This window comes from Pelodiscus sinensis, chromosome 1, assembly GCF_052426305.1.
Source record: "Pelodiscus sinensis isolate ZL-2025 chromosome 1, ASM5242630v1, whole genome shotgun sequence".
NCBI classification, from domain to species: domain Eukaryota; kingdom Metazoa; phylum Chordata; order Testudines; family Trionychidae; genus Pelodiscus; species Pelodiscus sinensis.
In genome coordinates this window covers 347,972,785-347,997,358 of record NC_143052.1, presented here as the reverse complement: position 1 = coordinate 347,997,358, position 24,574 = coordinate 347,972,785, and the positions used below count along the sequence as shown (strand labels likewise).

The 24,574-nt window shown below is 55.2% G+C and overlaps 2 protein-coding genes across 3 annotated transcripts in view; one reads left to right on the top strand and one right to left on the bottom strand.

The window, feature by feature from the left end:
* The window catches only part of INPPL1 (inositol polyphosphate phosphatase like 1), a 94,017-nt gene extending 89,685 nt beyond the window's left edge, over positions 1–4,332 (top strand). The window contains exons 28-29 of one of the 2 annotated variants that reach the window (XM_075919634.2): positions 345–476; positions 559–4,332. In XM_075919634.2, coding sequence (XP_075775749.2) covers positions 345–438 — 94 coding nt within the window. In that variant the 3' untranslated portion in view covers positions 439–476; positions 559–4,332. Of the gene's footprint in view, positions 1–344 lie in introns of both variants that reach the window. The other variant, XM_075919635.2, reaches the window with a different exon arrangement.
* Positions 4,333–9,409: 5,077 nt separating this feature from the next.
* Positions 9,410–23,901, bottom strand: PHOX2A (paired like homeobox 2A). Its single transcript, XM_006111767.5, has 3 exons — positions 23,331–23,901; positions 19,377–19,564; positions 9,410–12,927 (listed from the first exon to the last, which is right to left on the bottom strand). Exons 1-3 carry the CDS (start codon positions 23,551–23,553, stop codon positions 12,496–12,498), a joined length of 843 nt encoding a protein of 280 aa, XP_006111829.3. The 5' UTR covers positions 23,554–23,901; the 3' UTR covers positions 9,410–12,495.
* Positions 23,902–24,574: the final 673 nt, after the last annotated feature.

The window sequence follows — 24,574 nt, the reverse complement described above, 5'->3', positions numbered from 1 at the left end:
GCAGGTTTGGAGCAGGGCTGCGGCCGTGGCATCCTGCCCCCCCTCCAGTGCTCCTGTATCGGGGTAACAGCACCGTGGCCGTCCGCAGAGGCGGGCGCAGGGCACACTCCACCAGCCTTCCTAGCAGGGCAGGGCCCCTGTTGGCAAACCCTCTTTCTGCAGCACCTCGGAAGCCTGTGCCGGGACGAGCTCACCTGTGCCTGGGTGTCCTCATGAGAAGTGTTCCCTAGTGGTTAGAGCAGGGGAGCTTGAGCCAGGACTCCTGGGTTCCATTTGGGGCTTCTTCCACGGACTTGTGTGGAATTAACACCCCCCGCTGAGCTCCTGTCCTCTCCCCCCTCCAGTGACATCACGGACGAGGACCTGGAGGAGGCCGGGGTGCTGGATCCCAACCACAAGCGCCTCTTGCTGGAGAACCTGCTGAAGCTCAGGAAGTAGCAGGATGCTTGTGCCTGCCACACCTGCCTGCCCTGGGCCTGCTGCCGTGTCTGCCACGCCCGCGTGTCCTGGGCCTGCCGCCGTGTCTGCCATGCCCGCGTGCCCTGGGCATGCCATCACATGCCGCCGTGCCTGCCACGCCCGCGTGCCCTGGGCATGCCATCACATGCCGCTGTGTCTGCCATGCCCCCGTGCCCTGGGCGTGCCGCCCTATGCCACCGTGCCTGCCACGCCACCGTGCCTGCCACGCCCCCATGCCGCCCTATGCCACCGTGCCTGCCACGCCCCATGTGCCCTGGGTATGTGCCGCCCCATGCCGCCATGCCTGCCACGCCCTTGTGCCCTGTGCACGCCGCTCCGTTCTCACTCCTCTTCCCCCGGCCTCCTCCGGCTGCCTGCTGTGCAGGGATCTCGGGGGGCTTTCCCCACCCCTACCCCTCGTCCCCCTGGTGGGGAGGGAGGGGACTCGAGGCAGCCGCTCACCCTCTTGTTCCCCAGCCCCGGGAGGGTAGAGGGGCAGCGCTCGGGCCTCGACACTGCCTTAGTGCTGCGTCTGCAGGGAGCACCCCAGAGAGGGCTCCTGGGGGAATCGGGGCTGAGCCAACCCACAGCAAGGGGGCGATGGGGGGGCGGGGGCCAGAGGGCCACACAGAGGCTGAGCAGGGACCACCCTGCAGGCGCTCGGCCGCGTGGGTCATTGTGTATTTATTGAACTAAGAGGAGGGCCTTTGTCTTGGTTCATTGCCAGGCAGCCTGGGCGCCTCCTCCTTTGCCCTTCAGCCTCGCCAGCCGCTTTCCAGCAACCCAGCGCCCTGTGGGGTTGCAGAGCTGTGGGCTGGGCAGGGCCTCGGGCACAGGCACCGCTGGGTCCCAGACGAGCCAGGGCCTGGAGCGATCTCCCGAGGGGGGAGCTAGAGCTGCCGAAGTGGGGACACCAGCCTGCCGCTGCCCGGAGGGTGGGGAATCGGTGACGGGCGCTGACTGGGAATCAGCGGCTGGAATTAAGCTGGGACCCTCGGCCCAGAACAAAGCTGGAATTCCCCACCAGCGTGTGGGAGCTAGATGTGGCTTGTTTCCCCGTTGGGCTCATTATAACCCCCTCCCCCGGTCTCCCTCCGGGGTGGCAGGGGAGCGCTCTCTGCCAAGTGGCGCTGCTCACCTGCCCCAGCGAGAGGGGGGACAGGGTGGTTCCCTGCTGCGCCCAGACAGGCCTGCCCTGAAGGCATAGTCCCTCCGCCCTCTCCTGAGACCTCCCTTCCCCTCTCGGAGATCCTGAGCTGGCCCCAGAATCTCATTCCCCGCCTGTCTTTAACAGAGTTATAGCGTCCCCCTGAAGCTCCTCCAGTGCAGACAGGGCTACGGGCCATGCCCAAGGTCACAGGGGAGGTCTGTGGCGGAGCAGCAATGACCCTACCTACATCATGAGAGCCGGGGGCCAGGTTTGAACCCAGCGCCTTGTTCCCTCCGCAGGTCGGAGACATCTCAGGACACACTCCGGGTCCTTAGTGCTGCCGCAAGCCGGGAGGAATTTTCCCAGGGAAGTGTGGGAGGACTCGTTGTGGGCCCGCAGGGGGAATTGACCCCAGAAGCTCTGCAGTGGGGTTCGCCTGTGTCCACGCTGCAGGGGGGAGCTATAGCCCACGTGCCGGGGTGGGGGTGGGGGTGGGATTCAAACGAGGAACAGCACCTGAGTGACAAACCAAGTTCCTTCTGCAGCAAAGACAAGTCCCAGGACTTCAGGGCGGAGCATTGAAGTCCCTGTGTGCCCACGGGCGTCTGGCTGGAGGCAGGCCCAGTGGGAGCGTGGTTTTCCCCTCCGTGCGAGATGCCAGCCCCCAGCAGGACGAGCGCTGGCAGATTCAAACCGGCTCCGTTAAACCAGAGCCAGTGTCAACGCCTTTAATCCAAATTCAACTCAGTTTGGATCCATGGAGCTTAGCTCGATTCCGTCCTGAATTCAGCTGCATGGGCGCAAACTGGGTGCAGCAGGGTTAAGCGCCCACACACTGGCTTTGGCTCCAGTTTAAGGGAATTGGTTTGAAACCACCCCCTGGATGCAGCGCTGCCAGGCTGCCTCCTCGCCTGCGGCTGCTGCTGGTGTGTCCTACGTCGCGTCCCTTCAAAGCAGGCAGGGCTGAGTTGTAACACCAAGGCCCGATGCTCTGGAGACTGTGGCTCCTTCCATGCCTGGAGATCGTACCCATAAGCGACACCCTAGCTCCACTGGTAGCAGAAATGGATCTTTTCCTCACCGCAGCTCTGCCGCTTTCCTTTGGGGAGAGCAACCCCTCGCCCCCAGCCGTGTCAGAGCCTTGAAAGGCCGTTCAATCCTGGCTCATTCCTCCCCCCGCTGGAGAGAGACTTCCCTTGTTCGCTCTGCTCACACCCCACTGCAGACGGGGACTCTCACGGCTGGGGGAACGCGTTCTCAGGAACCCGAGTGGACACAAGCCGCGACCTCCCAGCAATGCTCCGCCTGCCGCTTTATAACCAGCTTGGGCTCCAGGGCGGCCCCATGTAGCACCGGCCTGCAAGGCCCTGGGGTGGCAAAGGAAGGAGGCAGGCCCCACCCTGATCCCTTCAGCAGCGAGGGCTCCCTGTAGCCTGTGGCTGCCGGGCTGCCGTGTTACGCTGTCAGTGAGGAGCGTGTCCGTGGCAGGCTGCTGCTCTCCACCAGGCCTGGGGGGCTCTTGTGCCCCCAGGCTGGGCTGGCCCCCAGGCTGGGCAGGCTGAGGGGGAAACGATGATGCTCTAGCACCACCCTCACCCTCTGGAACTAGTAGCCATGGCCAGGCCTATTTAGCAAGTGTGGGACATGGACCCCTTTCTCTAGGGCCAGCTGCCATTTTGCGGGGTGCTGAGCCACCCCTGGGGGGGTTGATCCCCCAGTCCAAGGCCTGCTGCCCAGGAGGTAGTGCCAGGCAACAGAACCTGCCTTGCTTTGTCAGGGAGCGACCCAGCGTTACGGGCAGGACAGGGCTAATCGGATCAGGTTTTGGTCTCGATCCCATGTTAAGCCCCACTCTCGTTTAGAGACACCCAGCTGCCAAGGGGAGTGGCTGTGCCATCCCCTCACCGATTCCCATGCTGGGCATACAATCAAAGGGATCGTCGCTGTGATTTGGGAGCCCTCCCCTGCGGTAGCACAGCTGTCTCTGGGCGTGGATGGACCAGAACCCACAAAACGCCCATGCTGCATCTCCAGCCTTGTTCAGAGCCTGCTGGAGCATGGGCTTGTGGCCACAGGAATAGGAGCCCCAGCTTCTGTGCCCAGCTGTCGTGCTGACTTGCTTCCTTGGCCCACTCATTTCACCGCTCTGTGCCTCAGTTTCCCCATCTGTCAAATGGGGGCAGTGATGCTCATGTGCTTTTCCGGAGCCGTACAGAAGAGAGCACGCTAGAGCCATGCAGCATGCGTGCACACCCCAGGAGTAGTCAAACCTCGGAGGATCCAGCTAACTCACTGGGGGCTTTGACCAGCCCAAGGAGACACTCCGATGCCGATGAAGGGGCGGGCTCTTCTGCAAAAATGAAGGACGTGTTTGGTTTCCAATGCGATCTAGCTCTCATATGCGGGGAGGCGCTGGTGCCCGCGAGGCCCGGTGTGCTCTCTGCTCCCTGCCTTGTCTCTTCGTTAGTTAGCCAGATGTTTGGTGTGACTTTAATCCTACTAAACGACCATCGTGTTGTGTGTTGTGTGTTGGTTGAAATCACAAGCTATTTTTTTAATGTTTAATTTAATTGTTATTTGAAACTCTCTTTTTATGCTTAATATTATTTCGGGGGGAGGGAATTTTAAGTGTTAGGCTCTGAACACTTTTCAAGATGTCGACTTTTTATGTCCAGAATATCACATTCTGAAGCAATAAAAGGCCTTGTTTGCTTAGAAACAGATACCTGCATTTTCTCCCTCTGTCTCATCCTGGCTCACTACTGGAATGGGAGACCCTTGCAAGACCCAGCCATCTGCATGCTGCTGAGCCAGTAGGTGGCACTGTCCTAGGCTAATTCCCTGTGTGGGAGGGGAGGGCCAGCGTGCAGATGGTGGGCAAAACTAAAGACTTCACCGTTTCTGCTTATGAAAGTCCCTGCAACACCTCAGTTCTCATGGCCTGCTCCCATTCCATCTTGATAACATGTACCCTGCCTCCCTTAGCTCCCTCTGCAGCCTCAAGTGGATGCGCTATTCACCCTCATTTCCAGCCCTAAACGGTGTTCCTGTGCGCTGTTAATCAACTGTTCCTCCCCAGAGGTGGCTGCATTGCAATTTTGGGTCTTATCAGTTGCTGTTATCACCAAGATAGTGACTCAACAAGTCTGCTTTATTAAAAGACTAATTTTGAGCTCTGCCTTCACTGATCCTCAAAGTGAAATAGTGACACTTAATAAAACCACATCCATTGCTCAGGGAACGTGGGTTATCGGGTCAGTTTGTGTTTGGAGCCTTAATTCTCCATATCCTCGCATCCCAGGAGCCTCTTGAAAGGCCATGTTCCAGCCACATGGTTTTAAATTTACATCTTTGCGCCCAGTTCAAACTAGGGATGCAAATATAGGCAACCGCGGGGATTTAAATATCCTGCGCTTCATTAGCATAATCTCACCCACATACTGTTTCGGAACCCAACTGTTTCAACCAGGAAGTGCACTCCGGGCCGCGTTAGGTCGAATATAGTTCGAACCACGGGGTTTGATTCCAACTAATGTGGCCCAGAGCACACTTCCTGGTTCGAAACAGCTGAGTTCCGAAACAGCCCGAGGGTGAGGTTATGCTAATGAAGCGCGGGATATTTAAATCCCCACTTCATTTACTATTTCGGTCGCCTACATTTGCATCCCTCGTTCGAACTAGGGTGCAAGTGTACAAGTACCATTAGAGTGAAGGTCGACACTGGGGCTGCGTCTAGACTGGCAAGTTTTTCCGCAAAAGCAGCTGCTTTTGCGGAAAAACTTGCCAGCTGTCTACACTGGCTGCTTGAATTTCCGCAAGAGCACTGATGATCTCATGTAAGATTGTCAGTGTTCTTGCAGAAATACTGTGCTGCTCCCGTTCGGGCAAAACCCCTCTTGCGCGAATGCTACTTCCGCATCACAGAGTCGCTGCCCTGTCCTGTGGCGTGTGGCACAGTGGTTCCTGGGGCTTCCCTCCCGCCGTGGCGTGGGCCATGGAAAGGGGGGACCTCAGCTCTTCCTGGCTGCTGCTGGGAGGTGGTACACGATGCCAGCACGGAGGGGTCTCGCTGGAGTCTACTGGCCGGGACGCCCGCCCTGGAGAGGGGTCTTTTCTGCTCCTCGGAATATGCCAAGGGGGCCTTGACTTTGCCTGAGTTGAACAGGGCCCAAAGCTGAGCACAAGATGGCTGGAACGCCCCACGCCCAAGACAGTCCTAGGGGGTCACTGGCGCACAGGGCGGTGTGGAGCGTGCCGGGTAGAATTAGTGTCTCCTCAGACCACTTGTCCATAGGCACCGGCCTGTCTTTGCAGCCTGCTGGAGACAAGGGCATCCTGACCACCGAGGCACTGGCGACTGCCTCGCTCCAGGCCACACACCTCAGCCTCCCCCAGCCCGGCTGCTTGGTCACAAGCCCCAACAGGATTAGCCCCTCTCCAGAGGGGCGGCACAAAACAGTGGGTGCCCAGACGGACCCAGCGTTGCGTCAAGTCTGCTGCCTGGCCCTTTAACCCAGCAGGGGCAAATGCTTCTGGGAGCAAGGGGTTTCCACCCAGCCCGTGGGGTAGGCCACTGCCTCAGTTTCCCCCTCACTGCTGGACAGTTGAACCCGCTGTCTAAGCTAAACCAACTGCCACCCCCTCCCACTGAAGAGGCGGCCGCTTCTTTTCTCGCCGCAAGGCCAAGTCAACACGCTTGGGGGGAGCTAAGAATGGGGTGTGTATCCCACCCACTCTGTCACAAGCATCTTCTCTGAGCCCCAAGAAAACAAAGCCAGGGCCTGGCCCTGTTCTGCAAGCCACACCTCCCCCTCAGGCCTCTGGCCCACTTCGATCCCAAGCTTCACCTTGGCCAGGGTCTGCCCAGACTTGTTCCAGATTAGAAACAAATGTGGGTCCACCCATTCCACTGGTCATGCAGCTCTTCCCACAGCCACACAGGCAGCAATAACCCATCCTCCTTTCAGGGCTGCGAACAGCTCCCAAGTCATGCCCCCCTTGCCTGTTCCAGAGCCAAAGGAACTCTTTTATATACTGCTCCCTTTCCGCATGCATTGCTGGCTAATACATCTCCGACCAGTCCTGGGAACGACCCAAGTGCAGAATGCCTTGGCTGTGAGCCGAACTGGGAATAGGGCTTTGAACAGCCTGTGCACCCTGTGCTACAGATCCAAGGGCATTTCCTTAAGTAGTCACCACTTCCTGTCCTAAACTGCTGTGTTATGTGGCTTGTAAACAGCTGCCACGTTGCTCCCCAGAGGTGGCTGCATTTCACAGGGACCTTTGTGGTGATCTGATCTGACCTCCTGTATAAACCATGCCCCAGAACTTCCCCCAGCTAACCCCTATAGCAGCTGTTCTAACAAAACACCCAATCTTGATTTTAAAATGGCCAGCAATAGAGCTGTGGCATGAACACTTCTCTCTTTCTCACCAAGAGCCGTTGGTCCAATACATGCTGGTTCCTCACCCACCATGTAATGTCAATTTGCGACTGTGCTAATTTTTTCAATCAAAATGTCGTGTGGTACCAAGTCAAGGGCGTTACCACAGCCTACCTGTAATATGGAGACAGTATTCACTTTAACAACCAAATGTGGATTTAAAAAACAGACAGACATCTAGTTTGCTGAGCTGTATTTACCCTGAACCCATGTTGTTTTGCGTTAATTGCATTAGCCTCCTTGAATTTGCTAGTAGTCAGTCCTGAATCCGCTGCCCCATCCCCTAAGTCAGGGGTGGGTGAAGTGATCAGTGCTAAAAAGATGCAAAAGAAGCTGATTTTTCACACCCACCGGCCGCCCATTTTTGGTGGTCTCCTCTCTCTCACTCTCTCTCTCTCTCGGTCAGGGCCTCTCCTGAACCTTACACGTTTTTGATTGGGAATTCACTTCTCCCTGGGAGAGGAGGAAACCTTTCTCCTCGCTGTGTGAAGGCTGACTATGGACTGTGACGGCAGCATGATGCAGTCCCGCCCCACTCTGCAAGGCAGGCCAGGATCCTTCTCCCAGTTGTACTACTGGGGAAACCGAGGCACGGTGCGGGGCCGGAACTTGCCCACTTCCAGCAAGGGCACGCATTGGAAGTCAGGCGAGCCTGTTTGATAGGGCTAGGCCTGCAGTAGCCCTGAGACGGAGCCAGGCATGGGCGTGCATTATAATCCCCAAACAACACCATGACTAACCTTTCTGTGGCCCTTGTGCGTGCCGCTATGCTTGGGCAGGGCACCGACTGTCCTTGTTACGAGCCAGGGCAATGAACCCCCCCCCCCCCACATCTTCCATCTCTCCAGGCCTCGCTGGACTTCCCCCACCACATTACATCTCCCGAAGTAGGGTTACAAGATGGGGTTCAAAAAATACCAGACACGTGATCTCAGAACAGGATGGGGGGGACTGGCTCGGAGGAGAGCGGGGCTGGCCAGGAGGTTGGGGGGAGCACGGGAGATCGGGGGTGGAGGGACTGGCTGGCAAGGAGCAGGGCTGGCCGGGAGGGGCTTGGGGGGAGCGGGGCTGGCTGGGGAGGAACCATCCCGTGCATGGTCCCAGTGGGGCACACGAGCGAGTCCGGCCCCAGTATTCCATCCCGCCCCAGCCCCGCCCCCCCTCCTCTCTACTGCGTAGTTGCGTACTGCCTGGCTGGTAGACACGTTCACGCAGTGGGAGTGTGCCTACCAGCCAGACAGTACACAACTACCTACTGATACTCCTGATAATAACAAAACTGACTTAATTAGAAAATACCCGACATTTCTATGTCCAGTATTTTCTCCATTTGTTTCCCAGACAGAAAGTTCAAATACCGGACTGTCTGGTTCAACACCGGACCCCTGGCAACCCTATCCCGAAGAGCAGCCGGCCAGTAGCTTCTTCAATAAATTAAGGTTTATTTGGATTAGTATCATTTGCAAATGGGTTCAATAAATTACAGAACAGATTAAAAAGAAAAAAGTCCAGTGCCCAATCAGAGGGGAGCTCAGCACCCACCATGGCTGCAGAGCCCGGCGCTGATGGCAGTGGCTCAGCCAGGTGCCCCCTGCTGGTGAACGGCCCACTTGCTGGGTCCCCTCCTCCGGTAAGAGAGGACGTGCTCCTGGCTCCTGGGATGTTGAGCTGGGTCTTGTCCACTGGTCCCTGCTGCACCCTCTTTAGCCTGGCCTGGCCAATGCAGCAGTACTTTAAACGCCAGCCCGGGCCCGAGAAGCGTGGCCAAGCCCAAGGGAGCTGTCTCACACCCCCCACAGCTATTACACACACACACACACACACACACACAGCTAGTGTCGGATTGCAGAACAAGGAGCAATGGTCTCAAGTTGCAGTGGGGGAGGTCTAGGTTGGCTATTAGGAAAAACTATTTCCCTAGGAGGGTGGGGAAGCACTGGGACGGGTTCCCTAGGGAGGGGGTGGAATCTCCATCCTTAGAGGTTTTTAAGTCTCAGCTTGACAAAGCCCTGGCTGGGATGATTGAGTTGGGGTTGGTCCTGCTTTGGGCAGGGGGCTGGACTTGATGACTCCTGAGGTCTCTCCCAGCTCTATGATTCTATTATTCTAGCTCTCTCTCTCTCTCTCTCTCTCTCTCTCACACACACACTCTCTCTCTCTCTCTTTCACACACACACACACACACACACACACACACACACACACACACAGAGAGAGAGCTGTCTCACATACAGAGCTATCGCACACATACAGAGCTATCACACATTTTCACACACGAAACTGTCACACACACAGCTATTACACACAGACACACACACAAAGCTATCACAGCGAGAGAGAGAGAGAGAGACTCTCTCTCTCTCTCTCTCTCTCTCTCTCTCACACACACACACACACACACTGCTAATTTCAGCAGGGCCACAACAGTCCAACCCTTTGCTGCCACGGGCCTGAAGCCAGAGGCTGTGGCTGCCCTCAGACTCTGAGAGCTAATGGGCTGGGATTCTCAGCAGGAGCGCCCAACTCCCAGGCTGTGTCTACATTGGCACCCCTTTCCGGAAAAGGGATGCTAATGAGACCAGTCGGAATTGCAAATCCGCGGGGGATTTAAATATCCCCCACGGCATTTGCGTTTACATGGCTGCCGCTTTTTTCCGGCTTGGGGATAAGCCGGAGAAAAGCGCCAGTCTAGACGTGATTCTCCGGAAAATAAACCCTTTTCCCGGAGGATCTTTTATTCCTACTTTCAAGTAGGAGTACTCCCGCGGATTTGCAATTCCGACTGGTCTCATTAGCATCCCTTTTCCGGAAAGGGGTGCCAATGTAGACACAGCCTCATGGTATTCCCATGGGGTTTGGGTACCTCACGGCCTCAGGCACCTTTGAAGCTCCAGCTCAGGGGGGCTGTAGCTGTGAGCAAGGAACATTCAGAGACCATCCCTTTGGAGCTCCGCTTAGACCCCAAGCCCACCCCTCTCCCCAGTAGCCATTAGGCCTTTCCAACTCTCCAAGCTCCTAGACAGTCATATTGACCAGAGGCCTCTTCTGGAATGGTCTGCAGCTGGCAAGGCCATGTGGCGCTCTCTGCTCTCAACCTCACCCCAGGAAAGAGGGGCACGAGCCTCGGCTCTCCCCATGGACGTCCTTGGAAACTAACGGCCAGAACCCAGAAGCAGTCTGGCCCTTAAGTGTCTGAGCTGTCTGCCATTCACAGCCATTCCTTCCTGGATGCTCCCAGGTCAAGAGGGCCAGGCCCTGGCAGAGGCCTCCAAGGGACACCATGGCAGTGCTGCGTGTGGGCCGAAGCAGTTCTGAGAGCGTCAGGGCCAACCCATGCATCAGCATGGGGGCTGGCTAAGAGGCCAGGCTGTGGGGACGCCAGCCAATGCCCCGACAGGGGGTCTGAGGCAAGGGGCTCCCATGGCCCTGCATGCTAGTGAGCTAATGGCAGCTGGACGTGGAATCTGCGCAGGTTCCACGGTGCTGGTCTCTGCCCCGAAAGTCACCAGTCCTGGGGCGCACCTGGAGTGCGGCATCTCCACCTCCTCCGATTCCCACCTCGGCTCCATTGGGACACAGCGCTCTCTCCGCTTCCTGGCCTAGCTGCATGGGCAGGGACAACAGGGGCGCAGTGTTGGCGTGGCGGGCGCGGTGTTCCTAGGGACACAGTCTGTGAATCGCTTTGTGAGCCGGTGGGATGAAGGGTCCTAAACATACATCCTGGCCAGGTTTTCTTTCTGCACCTGGGGACCACAGTCCAGCTGTCCCGGCTAGTGCGTGGGGCTCCTTGCGGTGGCAGAGCGTGGGAGAGTGGAGCTATCCACGGCTATCAACTGTCTCCACAGAAGCCACGGACCGTCCCCTGCACGCTGGTGTCCAAGCCTCACGCACCCAACGAGGTACATGCCAAGGCAGAGTCGGCTGGCCTGCCCAGCCCCCCATAAAGTGCTTTCTTCCATCTGTCCACCAGTGGGCAATGGCTCGGTTGAATTCACCACTGAGCAGTAAACGAAACGAGAGTCAGCCACACCCAGAGGAATGCGCCTTTCCGTTGCCAGGTGGCCTGAAGCCTGCTCTCCGCCGGACGCAGAAGGAGTCACAATGCCACAGTGAAGGAGCATGTCCTCGGCTGGATGGAGAAACCAGTCCGGAGCCAGGGGTGGGCTGCCCGCTGTGGTATTTCCAGTCACAGTGTTACGTCGTAGGAGACTGCAGTTCGGGGTGGGGGAACAGCGTCGCCGGGGTAGTCTTTCAAAATGGCTGCCCCTTCAGTATCAGAGTGAATGCGCCAGGACCTTCCACTCGTGGGCCCGAAGGAGCCAGGCCTGGTGGGCCCCAAAGGAGCCAGGACGGCCTTCGAAGGGGCAGCCTGTGTTGTTCACCCACATCTCTCCATGGTGAGGTGGAGTCAGTGCAGAAATGACCCCAGGAGCGGACAGAGGAGCCCTACTGCCTTGCAGGATGGGAGGGGGGCGGGTTCGAGGTGAATGGACGTAACGAGGGGGGGAAGCTAGCTCTGTCACGGCTTTCCACGGCACCCATCTGCAGCCTCAGGACTGCGCAGGGCTGTTACACCCCTGCCTTGATTCCTCGGGGGCTCACGGGAAGCCGAAGAAACACTATCTCTGTGCTGTCCCTGACTGCCTCCCACCCAAAGGCCGGCATAGGCCCCTGGCCATACGGGGCCATGAACCCCCCTCACACCTGCCTTGCTTGGGGCTAACGTGGTAGAAGACTCAATGGAACGCTGGGGACGGTCCCGGCTTCTCAGGAGAAGGATGAACTGCCCTCCATGGCCCGCCTCTTCCCGGGGCCGCTGGCCAACGGAGCACCCACCCTCAGCTAGATAAAGCTACGTTTCAAATGAGGCAAACCTTGGCCTCGTCCAGAGGCCACTTCACACCCAGGGGTCCTGGCAACCCCAGAGCTCAAAAAGGAGGCCACTTTTTCACGGTGATTGGAGGGGGGGGGCAGCCAATGTTCCCCCAACAGGGCCCACTGTGTATGGGGGGTCGTGGGGCAGCTTCCCCAGGAACTGCTCTCCCAGAGGGGAATGCCTAGCCGGCCGCTCCGGGGGAAGCTGCTTGTTAGTCGCTGAGCCGGTCTCATGGCTGGGTGAAGTCGCCCGCGCTCGGGATGCATGGGGTGAGGGGCGGCTCTCAGTGCAGGGGGCATTGCGTGTCCTAGAAGCCGGGCGAGCCGGCAGGCGGCAGGCGTGGCTCAGCCAGGTGTCTGTTTCGGAACTTCCCTCCTGCCTGGGAGAATCTGAGCTTCCCAGAGGCCTGGCGGAGAGGGGTCCTACCCAGGTCTGCGGACAGCCAGAGGAGCCTGGGAGACTAATAGCTAGGGAAGGGGGCGGCGGGGGGAAGATATTTGACGTCGCACACGATGGCACACAAAGGAGTTGGCAATGTTTGTTTGGCGCCGGTCAATTCCCGGTCATTAGAACAGGTTTGTCTTGAGGGCGTTGGGCTTCCTGTGGAAGGAGGAGAGGACGCCGGAGAAAGGTCCTGGCATGGCCTCAGCTGGCTGCCACGCCTTCAGGAGCTCCGCCGTGTTGGTGGCACCGTTGCTGGTGCTGACCCCTGGCCAGATGGGAGCCTTTAAGGACTGGGTGGCGTGGCTGGGTCCGAGGCCCTGCCCCGTGCCGGGGCTGGGGCTCAGGCTGCTCCCGGGGCTGTTGAGGCTGCCCGTGGTGGGCAGCGAAGCGGTGCTGTCCGGGGTGGGGCTGCAGTTGGACTCCTTGGACTCGTCATCTTCCGAAGAGGAGCGCGGGTCAGATTTCTTGTTGGCCGTGGAGCCGCCATTCACCCCCTTGGCGTTTGCGGCCCGTTCTTGCTTGCGGAACTTAGCACGTCGGTTCTGGAACCAAACCTGGATGGAAGAAGGGTGGGACGGTGAATGCGGGGGAGGAGGGGAGAGGAAGAGGACAGAAACAACAAATTGCACAAGGAAAGAGGGATCCACCCACAACTAGCCTGCTGTTTGTTGAACTGTGGAGTCACAGTAAGGATTGGACCTTCCATCCAATATCTTAGGGTATGTCTACACTAGCCCCCTAGTTCGAACTAGGATGGTTAATGTAGGCATTCGAAGTTGCAAATGAAGCCTGGGATTTAAATATCCCAGGCTTCATTAGCATCTTGCCGGGCACCGCCATTTTTAAAGCCCCGGTAGTTCGGACTCCATGCCCGCAGCTACACGCGGCACGGAGTAGGTAGTTCGAATTAGGATTTCTAATTCGAACTACCGTTACACCTCATTCCAAGCCATTAGAAAGCCTAATTCGAACTACCTACTCCGTGCCGTGTGTAGCCGCGGGCACGGAGTCCGAACCGGGGCTTTAAAAATGGCAGCGCCCAGCAAGATGTAAATGAACCCCAAGACATATCCTTAATGATAGCATCTGGAGTTAGGAACCCAAACACTGTGGGGTATTGAACATTGTATGAAAATGGTATGCTGTTCCTTTAAATACTCGGGGTGTTTTCCTATTGGGCAGCCTGCTCTCTCTCTCTCTGTCTCTTGTGTTCTGAGTGTGAATTCTAATTAACAAAGCAGTGCTAGGGCACAACCTCCAGCCAGAGGAGTTACGATTTTCTCTATGCTGTGAACATAACAAATGCCTTTTCAGGATGTGGGACTAGGCTAACAGAGACACTTGGTGCATTTGAGGCCAGGTCTACAGTAGACCTGGAAGGTTGGATTAAGGAACACAACTTACATACAAGGAACACTGCTACATAAAATATGCAGTCGGAGTAGGCTTAAGTTAAGTGGAGCTTGGCGCCGTCTTCATAAAAGGAGGCCAATGGGAGCAAATGCTCCCATCGGCTTCCCTTACTCCTTGCAAATGCATACCATCACTGACTGGAGCTGCCCTCAGCGTTTGATTTAGCGGGTCTTAACTAGACCCGCTAAATCAAACGCCAGAAGATTGATCTCTGGCGTGGCAAGTGAAGATGTGGCCTCAGAAAGGACCCTGCTACTTTTATTCAGGTCTCTAAAACACCATGCAGTGACAGCTGGCCATCTGGGGTGCTGGTGGGCATGTCCTTCAGTGCTGGCGTATCTGGGGCAGGCTGTGCATTGGGGTTGAAAGTAAAGGCAGGGTTTGAGTGAAGACTGGGTGTTTGTTGGCTGCACCAGCTGTTTATGTTCACTGTAAAAATTCTAGGCCTTTTTCCTGTAGTGGTGGAAATGTACCAGCCGCTCATTTCACTGACAGGCTGTTGGTTCTTCTATGATGATTATTTGCAGGGTTGCCAGCTCTCGTGATTTTCACAGAGTCATAGACACATTGGGCTGGAAGGGGCCTCGCGAGATCATCAAGTTCAGCCCCTGCGCTGAGGAAGGGACAAGTAAATCTAGGCGAGTGATTCTCTACCCACTGCACACTTGCGGCCCAAGCAGCATACAGCTGCTGCCCATGTGACTGCCCCAGGGCCATACAGGTTGTGTAGATAGAGTGTGGATACATCCCACATAACACAGACAGCTGCATATGCAGCCCACAACGGTAAATAGGTTGAGGACTCTGGTGTAGAGCAGCTCTGACGGGTTTGTCCAGCCTGGTCTTAATGATGGGGACCCACACCCCCCTTGGAAACTGTTCCAGAGATAACTCCCCTGAGAGTTAGAAAGCTTCTTCTCTTTTCTAACCTAACTCTCCCTTGCTGCAGGTGAAGTTGGGAACAGCTTATTGTATTTTCACTGGATGCAGAGAACAGCCAACCACCATCTTTTTTCTGACAGCCGATAACCTAATTTCTCCTGGGAGGGGAAATTACTTGTTCCGGTCTCACAATAGCTGATGTTTTAAAAAAAAATTCCAGTTCCCGGTGTCAGGAGATTGCATGTGAACCTCAGCTTTCTTTTTAAAAAATGAATGAAAAACAAACGGATGAATGAATAAACGAGGAGTCCTAAGGCACCTTAGAAGCTAATAAATATATATATATAATATCATGAGCTTTTGTGGGCAAAACCACATTTTTAGCCTTCATGGCTGTAGAAATTATGAAAGTTTCTCTCTCACACACACACACACACACACACACACACACACACACACACACACACGGCTCAGATAGCAGCAGGCAAATAAGAAGATCCCTTTTTTTTTTTAATCTAATGATGAGGACCTGACACATGGGTATTGAATGCCTGGGGCTGGCACCCCTGCATTTCTAGTGTAGTCCTGCCAAAAGACCCTGGAACATACCATGCGCTGGGTGCCTGATAATAAAAGCTCGGTCCCTGGCCCCAAAAGCTTACACTCTGGGCAGTCTTGTGGCACAGGGGGCTGGCAAGTTTTCACCGTGCCTGCCCATCCCATGCTGCACACAGACTGTATTGGGGACCATTTATTTCCAGTTCAATCAAAGCACTGGATTCTCCGTATTTTCTGGAGTTCTCTGGCTTTCCCCTGGCGGTGCCAAGAGCAAAACTGAGATTCAGGAAATTAGTGTTACGGTAACGGCAACACACAGGCCTTTCCTCCCCCCACCCTTTAGTCTTATTTATTGGTATGTTACAGTAGACCTGGAGGGAAATCAGGCCCCCTTGCGGACAGCCCCACCCCGAGTCCTTGTCGTGAAGCACCCAGCTCTGCTCTCACCCCTATGTAAATCGGGGGTAACCCCAAATGTGAGGGGAAAATCAAGGCCTTTGTAGCTTGTCTCTGTCCCAGCCAATCTCCTTTCCCAAGACCTATGTCGATGCCCCCTGAAAAATAAAATCTCAATTTACCACCAATTCTACTCCTACTTATATTTCTCCCTGGCTTTGTTCTGCCTCTGGGCCTAACTCTGTGGCCGTGGCGACCGCTCGTGACGTGACGGGGGGCAGACAAGCAGCTACACTAATCTGGGGCTACCAGGCCATGAGGGTGACCCCTGCAGTGCCGGGCCATCGTTTGTTAGACAGGGATGTTTGCACAGAGACAGGCGCTATGCTGCCTAGAGTCACCGGGCCCGGGCCCGGCACAGCTGCCTCGCAGCACAGTTAGGAGCGCGCAAGTAGCCTGGGACGGCCTCGGAGTGGGATGTAAGGAGCAGGAGCAGGTGGACACTTGGGTCAATGGGACCGGCACAGCCGAGCCAACGCAAACAAACCCCTGTTAGCTTGTTCCCGGCGTTAATGAAAACCAACGCGGGGGCTGGAGACCACAGCACTACAGCACACAGGAGAGTTAGAGAGGACGGCGTCGGAGCCCTCCCCAGCGCCGGAGCCAGACTCGTGGGGGTCGAGTCTAGGGATGTAAAATCCCAGCTAACCAGTTAGCTGGTTAGACGTTAGGTTAACCTGACGTGTAGCCGGTTAACTGACTAAGTGGGATCCGGGAACTGGCCCCAGAATTGCTCCTGCCAGGAGATCATCCGCATGGTACCGGCAGGCTCTGCTGGCCCCCAGGCGGGGTCACGATGGCAGGTGGTGACCAGCCAGGCCAGGCCTGCTGCAGAGGCCCTGTTTGGTCCTAGGGGCTTTAGGAGAGGGGACACGCAAGGAGGATTTAACACCTCCTGCCTCTCTTTTGGCCCTAGCTTGCATCACTCTGAGCAGCCCCACCAGAGAGCAAGTTGGGACCAGAACCGGATGGACCCGGGGACCTGCTGGGACCGTGTCCCAAGGACCAGATGCCTAATCAAACCTCGCACTGAATGAGGGGCCTTCTGCGGGGGGCCCCAGTGGCTTAGGGAATAAGCAGGAGAGCCAGGAGACACAGGGTCTACGCCCAGCCAATCTGCCACGTGACCCTGGCTACGCCCCATCCCCGCCTGCTGCCTCAGTTTCCCCACCTGTCCCGGGGGATGAAGGGCTTTGCGCTCTGTAGCGGAGGTGTGCTAACCCTAGGCTGGGCATCCGCTGGCAAACACTTCGAGGGAGGATTCGTGGTGGTGGTCCCGTTGGCATGGAACCAGGGGCTGCTGCTTAGACATGGGGCCCTGGCCCTATCGGGCCTCTCCCCGGGGCTTTGTTCAAGGAAAAAATAAAAGGCAGCTCCCTCGCCCCAGGAGCAACCACTGCTGGAGACCTGCCCCTGACAACCCCTTCTCCCTGCCTGCCTCTCATAGGCCCGGAGACAGGCCCAGCAGCACGCCCCTCTCCTTCCTCACTCTCTGCCCTGGCCCAGAACCCTTCTGCCCCCTGCATCCTGGCCAGCCTCCTACACCCCCTCCGCACAGGTCCCCTCCCTCGCTGGGTGCCCCCATCTCCTTCAGCGCCCTCCCCACACCTGCCCTGAGGCCCGTCTGAGCTGGTCTGTACAGCCCCACGTGTCTCTGAGGGCTATGTGTTAACGGGGTAGGGGCCTGCTGTACTGAAAGGCAGACAGCTCGCCTGTGCCAGGCTCTCGCAAGACGCCCCGGGAGGGCTCCGGGCAGGATAATTAGTAAGCAGGCTGAGGCGACGTTGGGGTGTCACCTCTGAGAGCGATGCTCTGGGGGTTTGTGGGGCAGGAGCTGAGCCACGAAAGGCTGTGACTTCAGAAATTCATAGCGTCTAGGGCCGGCTGGGACCCCCGTGAGCCGGTCGCCTGCGCCCCCCATACCGCCCAGGCCCGAGAAGCAACCCCAGGGATTCTAGCACCAGGTCCGCACATTCTGATGGAGCTGGAGTGTGACTTTTAGAGCGAGCCTGTCTTGATTCAAAGAGTCAGGGAATGGAGACCCCCCCCCCAGCACTAGGCAAGTGGCTCAGATGGTTCATTTTCCACCTGGGGGAAATCAGTGCGGGTAGTTCATGAAAGCACGTGCTTAGGGTTCAACCTGCCATCAGGCTCTCCGGGGGCCTTGAACTGCAGGCTACTCACTAGGGATGGCTCCAGCCCCGCCCCTTCCGTCCAAGGCCCCACCCTTTCCAAGGGCACAGAGCCGGGCTTTCACCCTGCCTCACCCAGCCCCACTGGCTGGAGGCACTATTCTGCCCCCATTTTACAGATGGAAGGAAGGGTGAAGGAGATGGTAAGTGACATGGTTATACAACAAGATAGTTGCAGAGCTAAACCCAGGAACCCTGACCATCTCTGTATTGCAGAATGCTCCATCGTGCCTAGTGGCATACATGGCCTCAGCCCGAACAATTGCTAGGTATTTAGTCTTGCATCCTCATATTCAGTTCATTCTTTTGGTGGGGCTACAGTGTTTATGGCTGGGAGCGGCACTAGACATGATACATTTTAGTAAGGCTCTTGACACAGTCCCTCCTGACAGCCTCATCGGCAAACTAGGGACGTGTGGTTTGGAAGGAATTATTTTGTGGGGCCACATGTGGCTGAAAAAATAGCTCCAAAGAGTATTTATCAATGGCTGGCTGTCTAACTGGGGGGAGGGGCATATCTGTCCAGGGCTAGTCGGTATTTCCATCAATGACTTGGATCCTGGTTATAAAATCTGTGGCTGACCCCTCGCCGGGAGGGGTTGCAAGCACTTTGGGGGAGGAGCATTCAAACGGTCCTCAACAAATTGGTGTGACATCATTACCATGAGGATGTATGTAAGACATGGGAGGTCACTGTCCTGAGCTCACCCAATTCCGGGTGCTGTGTTTTAGGAAAGATGGGGACAAACGGCAGAGTCTACAGAAAGGACAAAATTAAACAACTGGGCGTGTTTAGTCTGGAGACGAGAACACTAAAGGGGGAGCCTTCAGACATGTTAAGAGCTGTTATAAAGCAGACAGGAATCAATTGTCCTCCATGTCCGCTAAAGGTCACATAAGAAGTAATGGGCTTAATCTGCAGCAAGAGATATCAGGAAAAACTTTCTAATGAGAAGAGGAGTTAAACTCCACTAGGCTTCCAAGAGGATGGCAGAATCCCCATAAGAACAGGTTGGCCAACCCCCATCAAGGCACGTGGAGTTTATTTGGTCCTGTCTCAGCGCCAGGGACCAGCTTACATGACTTCTCGAGGTCTGCTGCCTCCCCACATTTCTCTTGGTTGGTTCTAGCATTATAAATGCACCCAGGGAGATAGGGAAATGTTACCATTTTACAAGTGGGGAACTGTGGGCACACAGACAGAGGGACTCTTTGCGTCGATTCTTGGCTTTGCCACTACCTTGCTGTGTGAGCTGGACAAGTCACAGCATTGTCCCTTGCCTCAGTTTCCCCATTGGTTCAAAGAGCTGATGACACTGCCCTACCTTCCAGGAATGGCAAGACGCTTGGCTCCCTAATGTCTGTAAAGTCCTTGCATGGAAGGTGCTCGGTAAAAGGGTTATGATTAATTAGTAACAACACACACTGAATTGCAGGAAAGAGCTGTGTCAGGACTAGCAAAGCCACCTCATGTCTCCCTGGGCAGGGCTGAGGGGGCTTACCTGGACCCTGGCTTCGGTGAGGTCGATCTTCAGCGCCAGCTCCTCCCGGGTGTAGATGTCTGGGTAATGGGTTTCCGCAAAGACCCTCTCCAGCTCCTTCAGCTGGGAGCTGGTGAATGTGGTCCTGATTCTCCTCTGCTTCCTCTTCTCGTTGATTCCCGAGGGGTCCGAGAAGAACTTGTAGGGAACTGGAGGGAAGAGAGGGGGAAGGAGATGAGGGGAGAGGAAAATACCAGCGGTTCCGACAGGCGGGAGAGTGCAGTCAAAGATGAACTATATACATATGGGAAATGACGAGCAGTTCTCACTGGCACCAAGAAAGGACCTGTCTCCAACTTCCATTGACTGGGGTTCCTAACTCACTTTGGATCTTACGACACACCCAGTCCTAATTATTGTTAAAATGGCAACATCCTATTAGTTAATAATTTTTACCTTGTTGACTATTGTTTAATTATATGCATTCGACTATTTATTGTATATCTATTATCTATGCTTTCTATGTTAATAATATTGCAGTGTTTTATATTTAAGTATTAATATTTCACTAGCTAACCATTATTACATTGTTGACAATTGTTTAATTATATGCATGTGATTATTTATCATATATCTATTATCTATGCTCTTCTATGTTAATAACATTGCAGTTAGTGTTTTATATTTAAGTTCTGATATTTCACTAGTTAACTATTGTTACATTGTTGACAATTGTTTAATTGCATGCATTTGATTACTTATCATATATCTATTATCTATGCTTTCTATGTTAATAATATTACAGTCAGTGTTTTTCATATTTAAGTATTAATATTTCACTAGCTAACCATTATTACATTGTTGATAATTGTTTAATTGCATGCATCTGACTACTAAACATATATACACTCTGTGCTTATTATGTTAATGAGATTGCAGTTAATGTTTTATATTAACTGATATTTATTATTTATTTTACTGATATTGCACTAGTCAATCATTATTACATTGTCGACTATTATTTAATTGTATGCATTTGACTACTAATCATATATTATGCTTTCTATGTTAATAACATTGTGGTTAGTGTTTTATATTTAAGTACTGATATTTCACTAGTTAACCATTATTACATTGTTGACTATTGTTTAATTATATGCATTTGACTACTTATTGTATATCTATGCTTTCTATGTTAATCATATTGCGTTAGTGTTTTATATTTAAGTACTTATATTTCACTAGCTAACCATTATTACACTGTTGACTATTGTTTAATTACATGCCTTGGACTCCTAATTATATATGTATTATCTATGCTTTTTATATTAATATTGCAGTTAGTGTTTTATATTTAAGTACTGTTACAGTCCAAGCTAACCATTATTACACTGATGACGGTTGTTCGATTACTGTGCAGGGAAGTGCTATTTCGATGGGATCGGTGATTGCATTGCTAATTATTGGTTTACAAATAAGTACGAAATATGTTATCGTTGCCTCGCTATTGTTCTCGTGTGATTGATCAGTTCTGAATGTGCCCATGGCTCTAGGAACGGGACACCCCGTGATCTGTGCGTGGCTCTGTCCTGCAGGATGGAATCCTTATTCGGTTAAACCAGCGAAGAGTTTCGCGGCGCTTTGCAGACCAGACCTGTATTTGGGCAGGAGCTTTGGCGGCTGGACCCTTCTAGCTTAGGAAAGCAGGCGCCCAGATCGGTGTGTTTGGTCCCTAAGGTGCCGCAGGGCTCCTTGTCGGTGCGGGAGCAGCCTAAGGCGGCTGCCGCTCTGGGCTGTGGGTAGCGATGCCGGTGTCCTGCTCTGGGCCTGTCCAGCGCTGCCCCAGGGGACGCCGCAGAACAGTCCCGGGGCTTCCTCCGCGCGAAGGGAGGTTTGGCATCAGGGCGGCAGCGCTTCGAGCGGGCAGGGGCTGTGGCTGGCTCAGAAGGAGGCAAGGCGCTGCCGCCCGGGGCCAGGAGCGACAGTCTCGCCTGGGCCGCGGTGCGGGCGAAAAGTGTCCTGCCGGCCCTGCGAGCTCCCAGCGGCTCGCCAGCACTAGGGAGGGCAGGAGAACAGAGACTGGACAGGGCAACGGGCAGGGAGCCACGTTCCATCACCAGCGAGTTAGTCCCGAGAGAGAACAAATTGGGCCATGAAAGTTCGTTCCTAAGCAAATCAGAGAGAGAGACAGAGACACCGTTCTAGAGAAATAGACAGACACAAAATTCTAGATAGATAGCTTGGGTGTATGGGGATAGATAGATAGACAGACAGACCGACAGACAAAATTCTAGATAGATAGCTTGGGTGTATGGGGATAGATAGATAGACAGACAGACCGACAGACAAAATTCTAGATAGATAGCTTGGGTGTATGGGGATAGATAGATAGATAGACAGACCGACAGACAAAATTCTAGATAGATAGCTTGGGTGTATGGGGATAGATAGATAGACAGACAGACCGACAGACAAAATTCTAGATAGATAGATAAGGTGTATGGGGATAGATAGATAGATAGATAGATAGGGTGTGTGGGGATGGATAGATAGACAGAAAGACAGACACAATTCTGGACAGATAGACAAACTTCTAGACAGATAGACAACATTCTAGCGAGATAGATAGATAGATAGATAGATAGATAAGGTGTATGGGGACAGATAGATAGATAGATAGATAGATAGATAGGGTGTGTGGGGATAGATGGATAGGATGTGTGGAGATGGATAGATAGACAGAAAGACAGACAGACAAAATTCTGGACAGATAGACAAACTTCTAGACAGATAGATAGATAGATAGATAGACAAAATTATAGCGAGATAGACAGAGATAGATAGATAGATACAATTTTAAATAGACACAATTCTAAATAGAGAGATAGACACAATGATAGATAGATAGATAGATAGATAGATAGATAGATTGACTATATGGAGATCTCTGTTTATACTATATATTTGTTTCTACTGATAATATATATATGTAGCTATAGCTAAATGCGTATCTCTGCATAGTTGGATAGTTACATGCGTAGATACGTATCATCGACATGTCCCTCTAGATCTATAGGGTCTACACTGCCATATGCATATGCGTCTCCGTGGCAGTTCTACACTCAGGTGCATGGCTATTCACAGGGGTTTATGGCTCGGCCGAGGTCCAGCGGGAAACCCCAGCGGAATGGAGCGACGCTGGAAGTTCCCCGCGTCCGAAGTCGGTGACCTGGGGGGCTATATCTGAGCGGTGCGTCTCGTCTTCAAGCCCTGCGCCGGTTTAGCGAGCACGTGTCCCGGGCTCGCCCCTGCAGGCGAGGCAGGGCTGTTTCTCGAGGGGTGGCTGGGGACGGGTTTGGACTGTGGACGGACGGAGCGTGCGGACCTCGGAAGGCGAGAGAGACCGTCTGCCGCTGTCCGGAGCTTTCAGTGTTCGTGCCCATTCCTGACCCCAGCCGCTCCGCTCCAAGCGGCCAGGAAACGGACTAGAAGAAGTTGGCTGGAGCGGTGCGGGGCGAATCCTCCCCGAGCCCAACGCAGACCGGCAAAAGCCCCCGCAAGTCTCAAAATTAATAATTCCATAAAAACATTTCTAGCCGCCCTTTCTGCAAATATCAAATTAGATTTCTTGATCTAATCCTCCCTGTGCTGTAACCTGATTACCCATTAATTTGTTTTGGCTGTGAACACAAGGAGACGGGTCCTTAACTTGATTAGACGCCAAATCTTATATCTTTATAACTGCATTTTGCCAAAATTGGTTTATACCTTTATACAAAAAAAAAAACAAAGCGGGGAGGGAACGGGGAAAGGCCGACCCGATATAAAGAGATCGCGGGCCCCCAAACCCTTTTATCTGCTCAAATTTGCCTCGCATCTCCAGATCCCTCTGGAAACCCTTCTCCGGACCCCTCCAGAACTTCTCTGGCCAACTTCGAGCAGGCCCTGGCTCGAGGGTGAGGGGCTCGGGTTTACCTGTGGAATAGGGCGAAGGCTGGTGGTCCCGTAGGGCCCCCAAGGTGCAGTTGGCGGTGCTGAGTGGGGGGCAGCCGGGGCTGGTCCCAAAGCTGCTCCGGATGGGGTTGTACTGGAAGGTGTTGGCCTGGCTGCAGGAGCTGAAGTCGGCGTAGGCAGACGCCTCCATGGCGGCCATGCAGGAGTCGTAGGAGTTGAGGTAGGAGTAATCCATTTGGTACATAGAGGAGGGCCCGGGGGGCTGGCGGATCCCGGAGCAGAGTGGGGGGCAGAGGGGTCCGAGCTCGGGCGCCCCGCTCAGCGCCCCGCTGCCTGGCTGCACCTTTGGCTCCTTCTGGCTCCTCGAGGTCTCCCTCGCCCTCTGTCCTGGCTGCCTTCGGAGGGGGCCTCTCCATGCACCCCGCTCTGCCCGCTCCGCCCGCCCGCCGGCCGGCCGGGTAATATACCGGGCTAGGGCTGGGCACACAATGGCCAAGGCGCTGCTGGCTTTTGCATGACAATGTCTGCGGAGTCTATTGGGGGCCGTAGGAAGTGGGGGAAGCGCCTCCCACCCCCGTGCCTCAGCCCTTAACCCTTTGTGGGCAGGGGGGAGGGGGCCGGCTTGAGCCTGGAAACTCGAGCCTGAGATGGGGGGGGGGGATCGGCCAGACTTTATAACCCCTCCCCCCCCGCACTCCCCCTCCCCGTCCTGCCTCCCCCAAGGCTGGCCCGGGGCAGCCGCGCTCCAGGGCCCCCGTGGGAGGGGTCTTGGAGCCCGGGGCGCAGCGGAAAGGATCGGGGCCAACTCGCCCCGCCGCCCCTGAGAGCCGAGCCAGGGGCTGTGCCCAGCCCCCGGGGTTCCCGGGACCCCTTCTCTCCTGCCGCCCCCGGTCTCCCCCGACGGGCACAGAGGCCGGGCAGGGCTCCCTCGCGCCCCGGGGCCTCCCTCCCCTCTGCCGCGAAGGGACCCAGCAGCCCCCCCCCCCGATCCGAGATGTCTAGAAAGGGAGCGACCCCCCCCCCGTGCGATTTGCGATTGATTCCCCCCTGCGGCTGCCCAGGACTCGGGGCGTTCGCGCTGGTCCGGTTCCCCAGAGCCCCCGGCCCAGAGCCCCCGGCCCAGACTGCTGATCACTGGGGGGGGGGGGGGGGGGGGGGGGCTGCCCCGGTGCGGTTGTTTCGCGCTCTGGACCAAACCGAGCGGGTCTGGCTCGGGACGAACCGGCGCCGTCCCCGCCCGGCGGAGATCGGGGCTGACCGGGGGG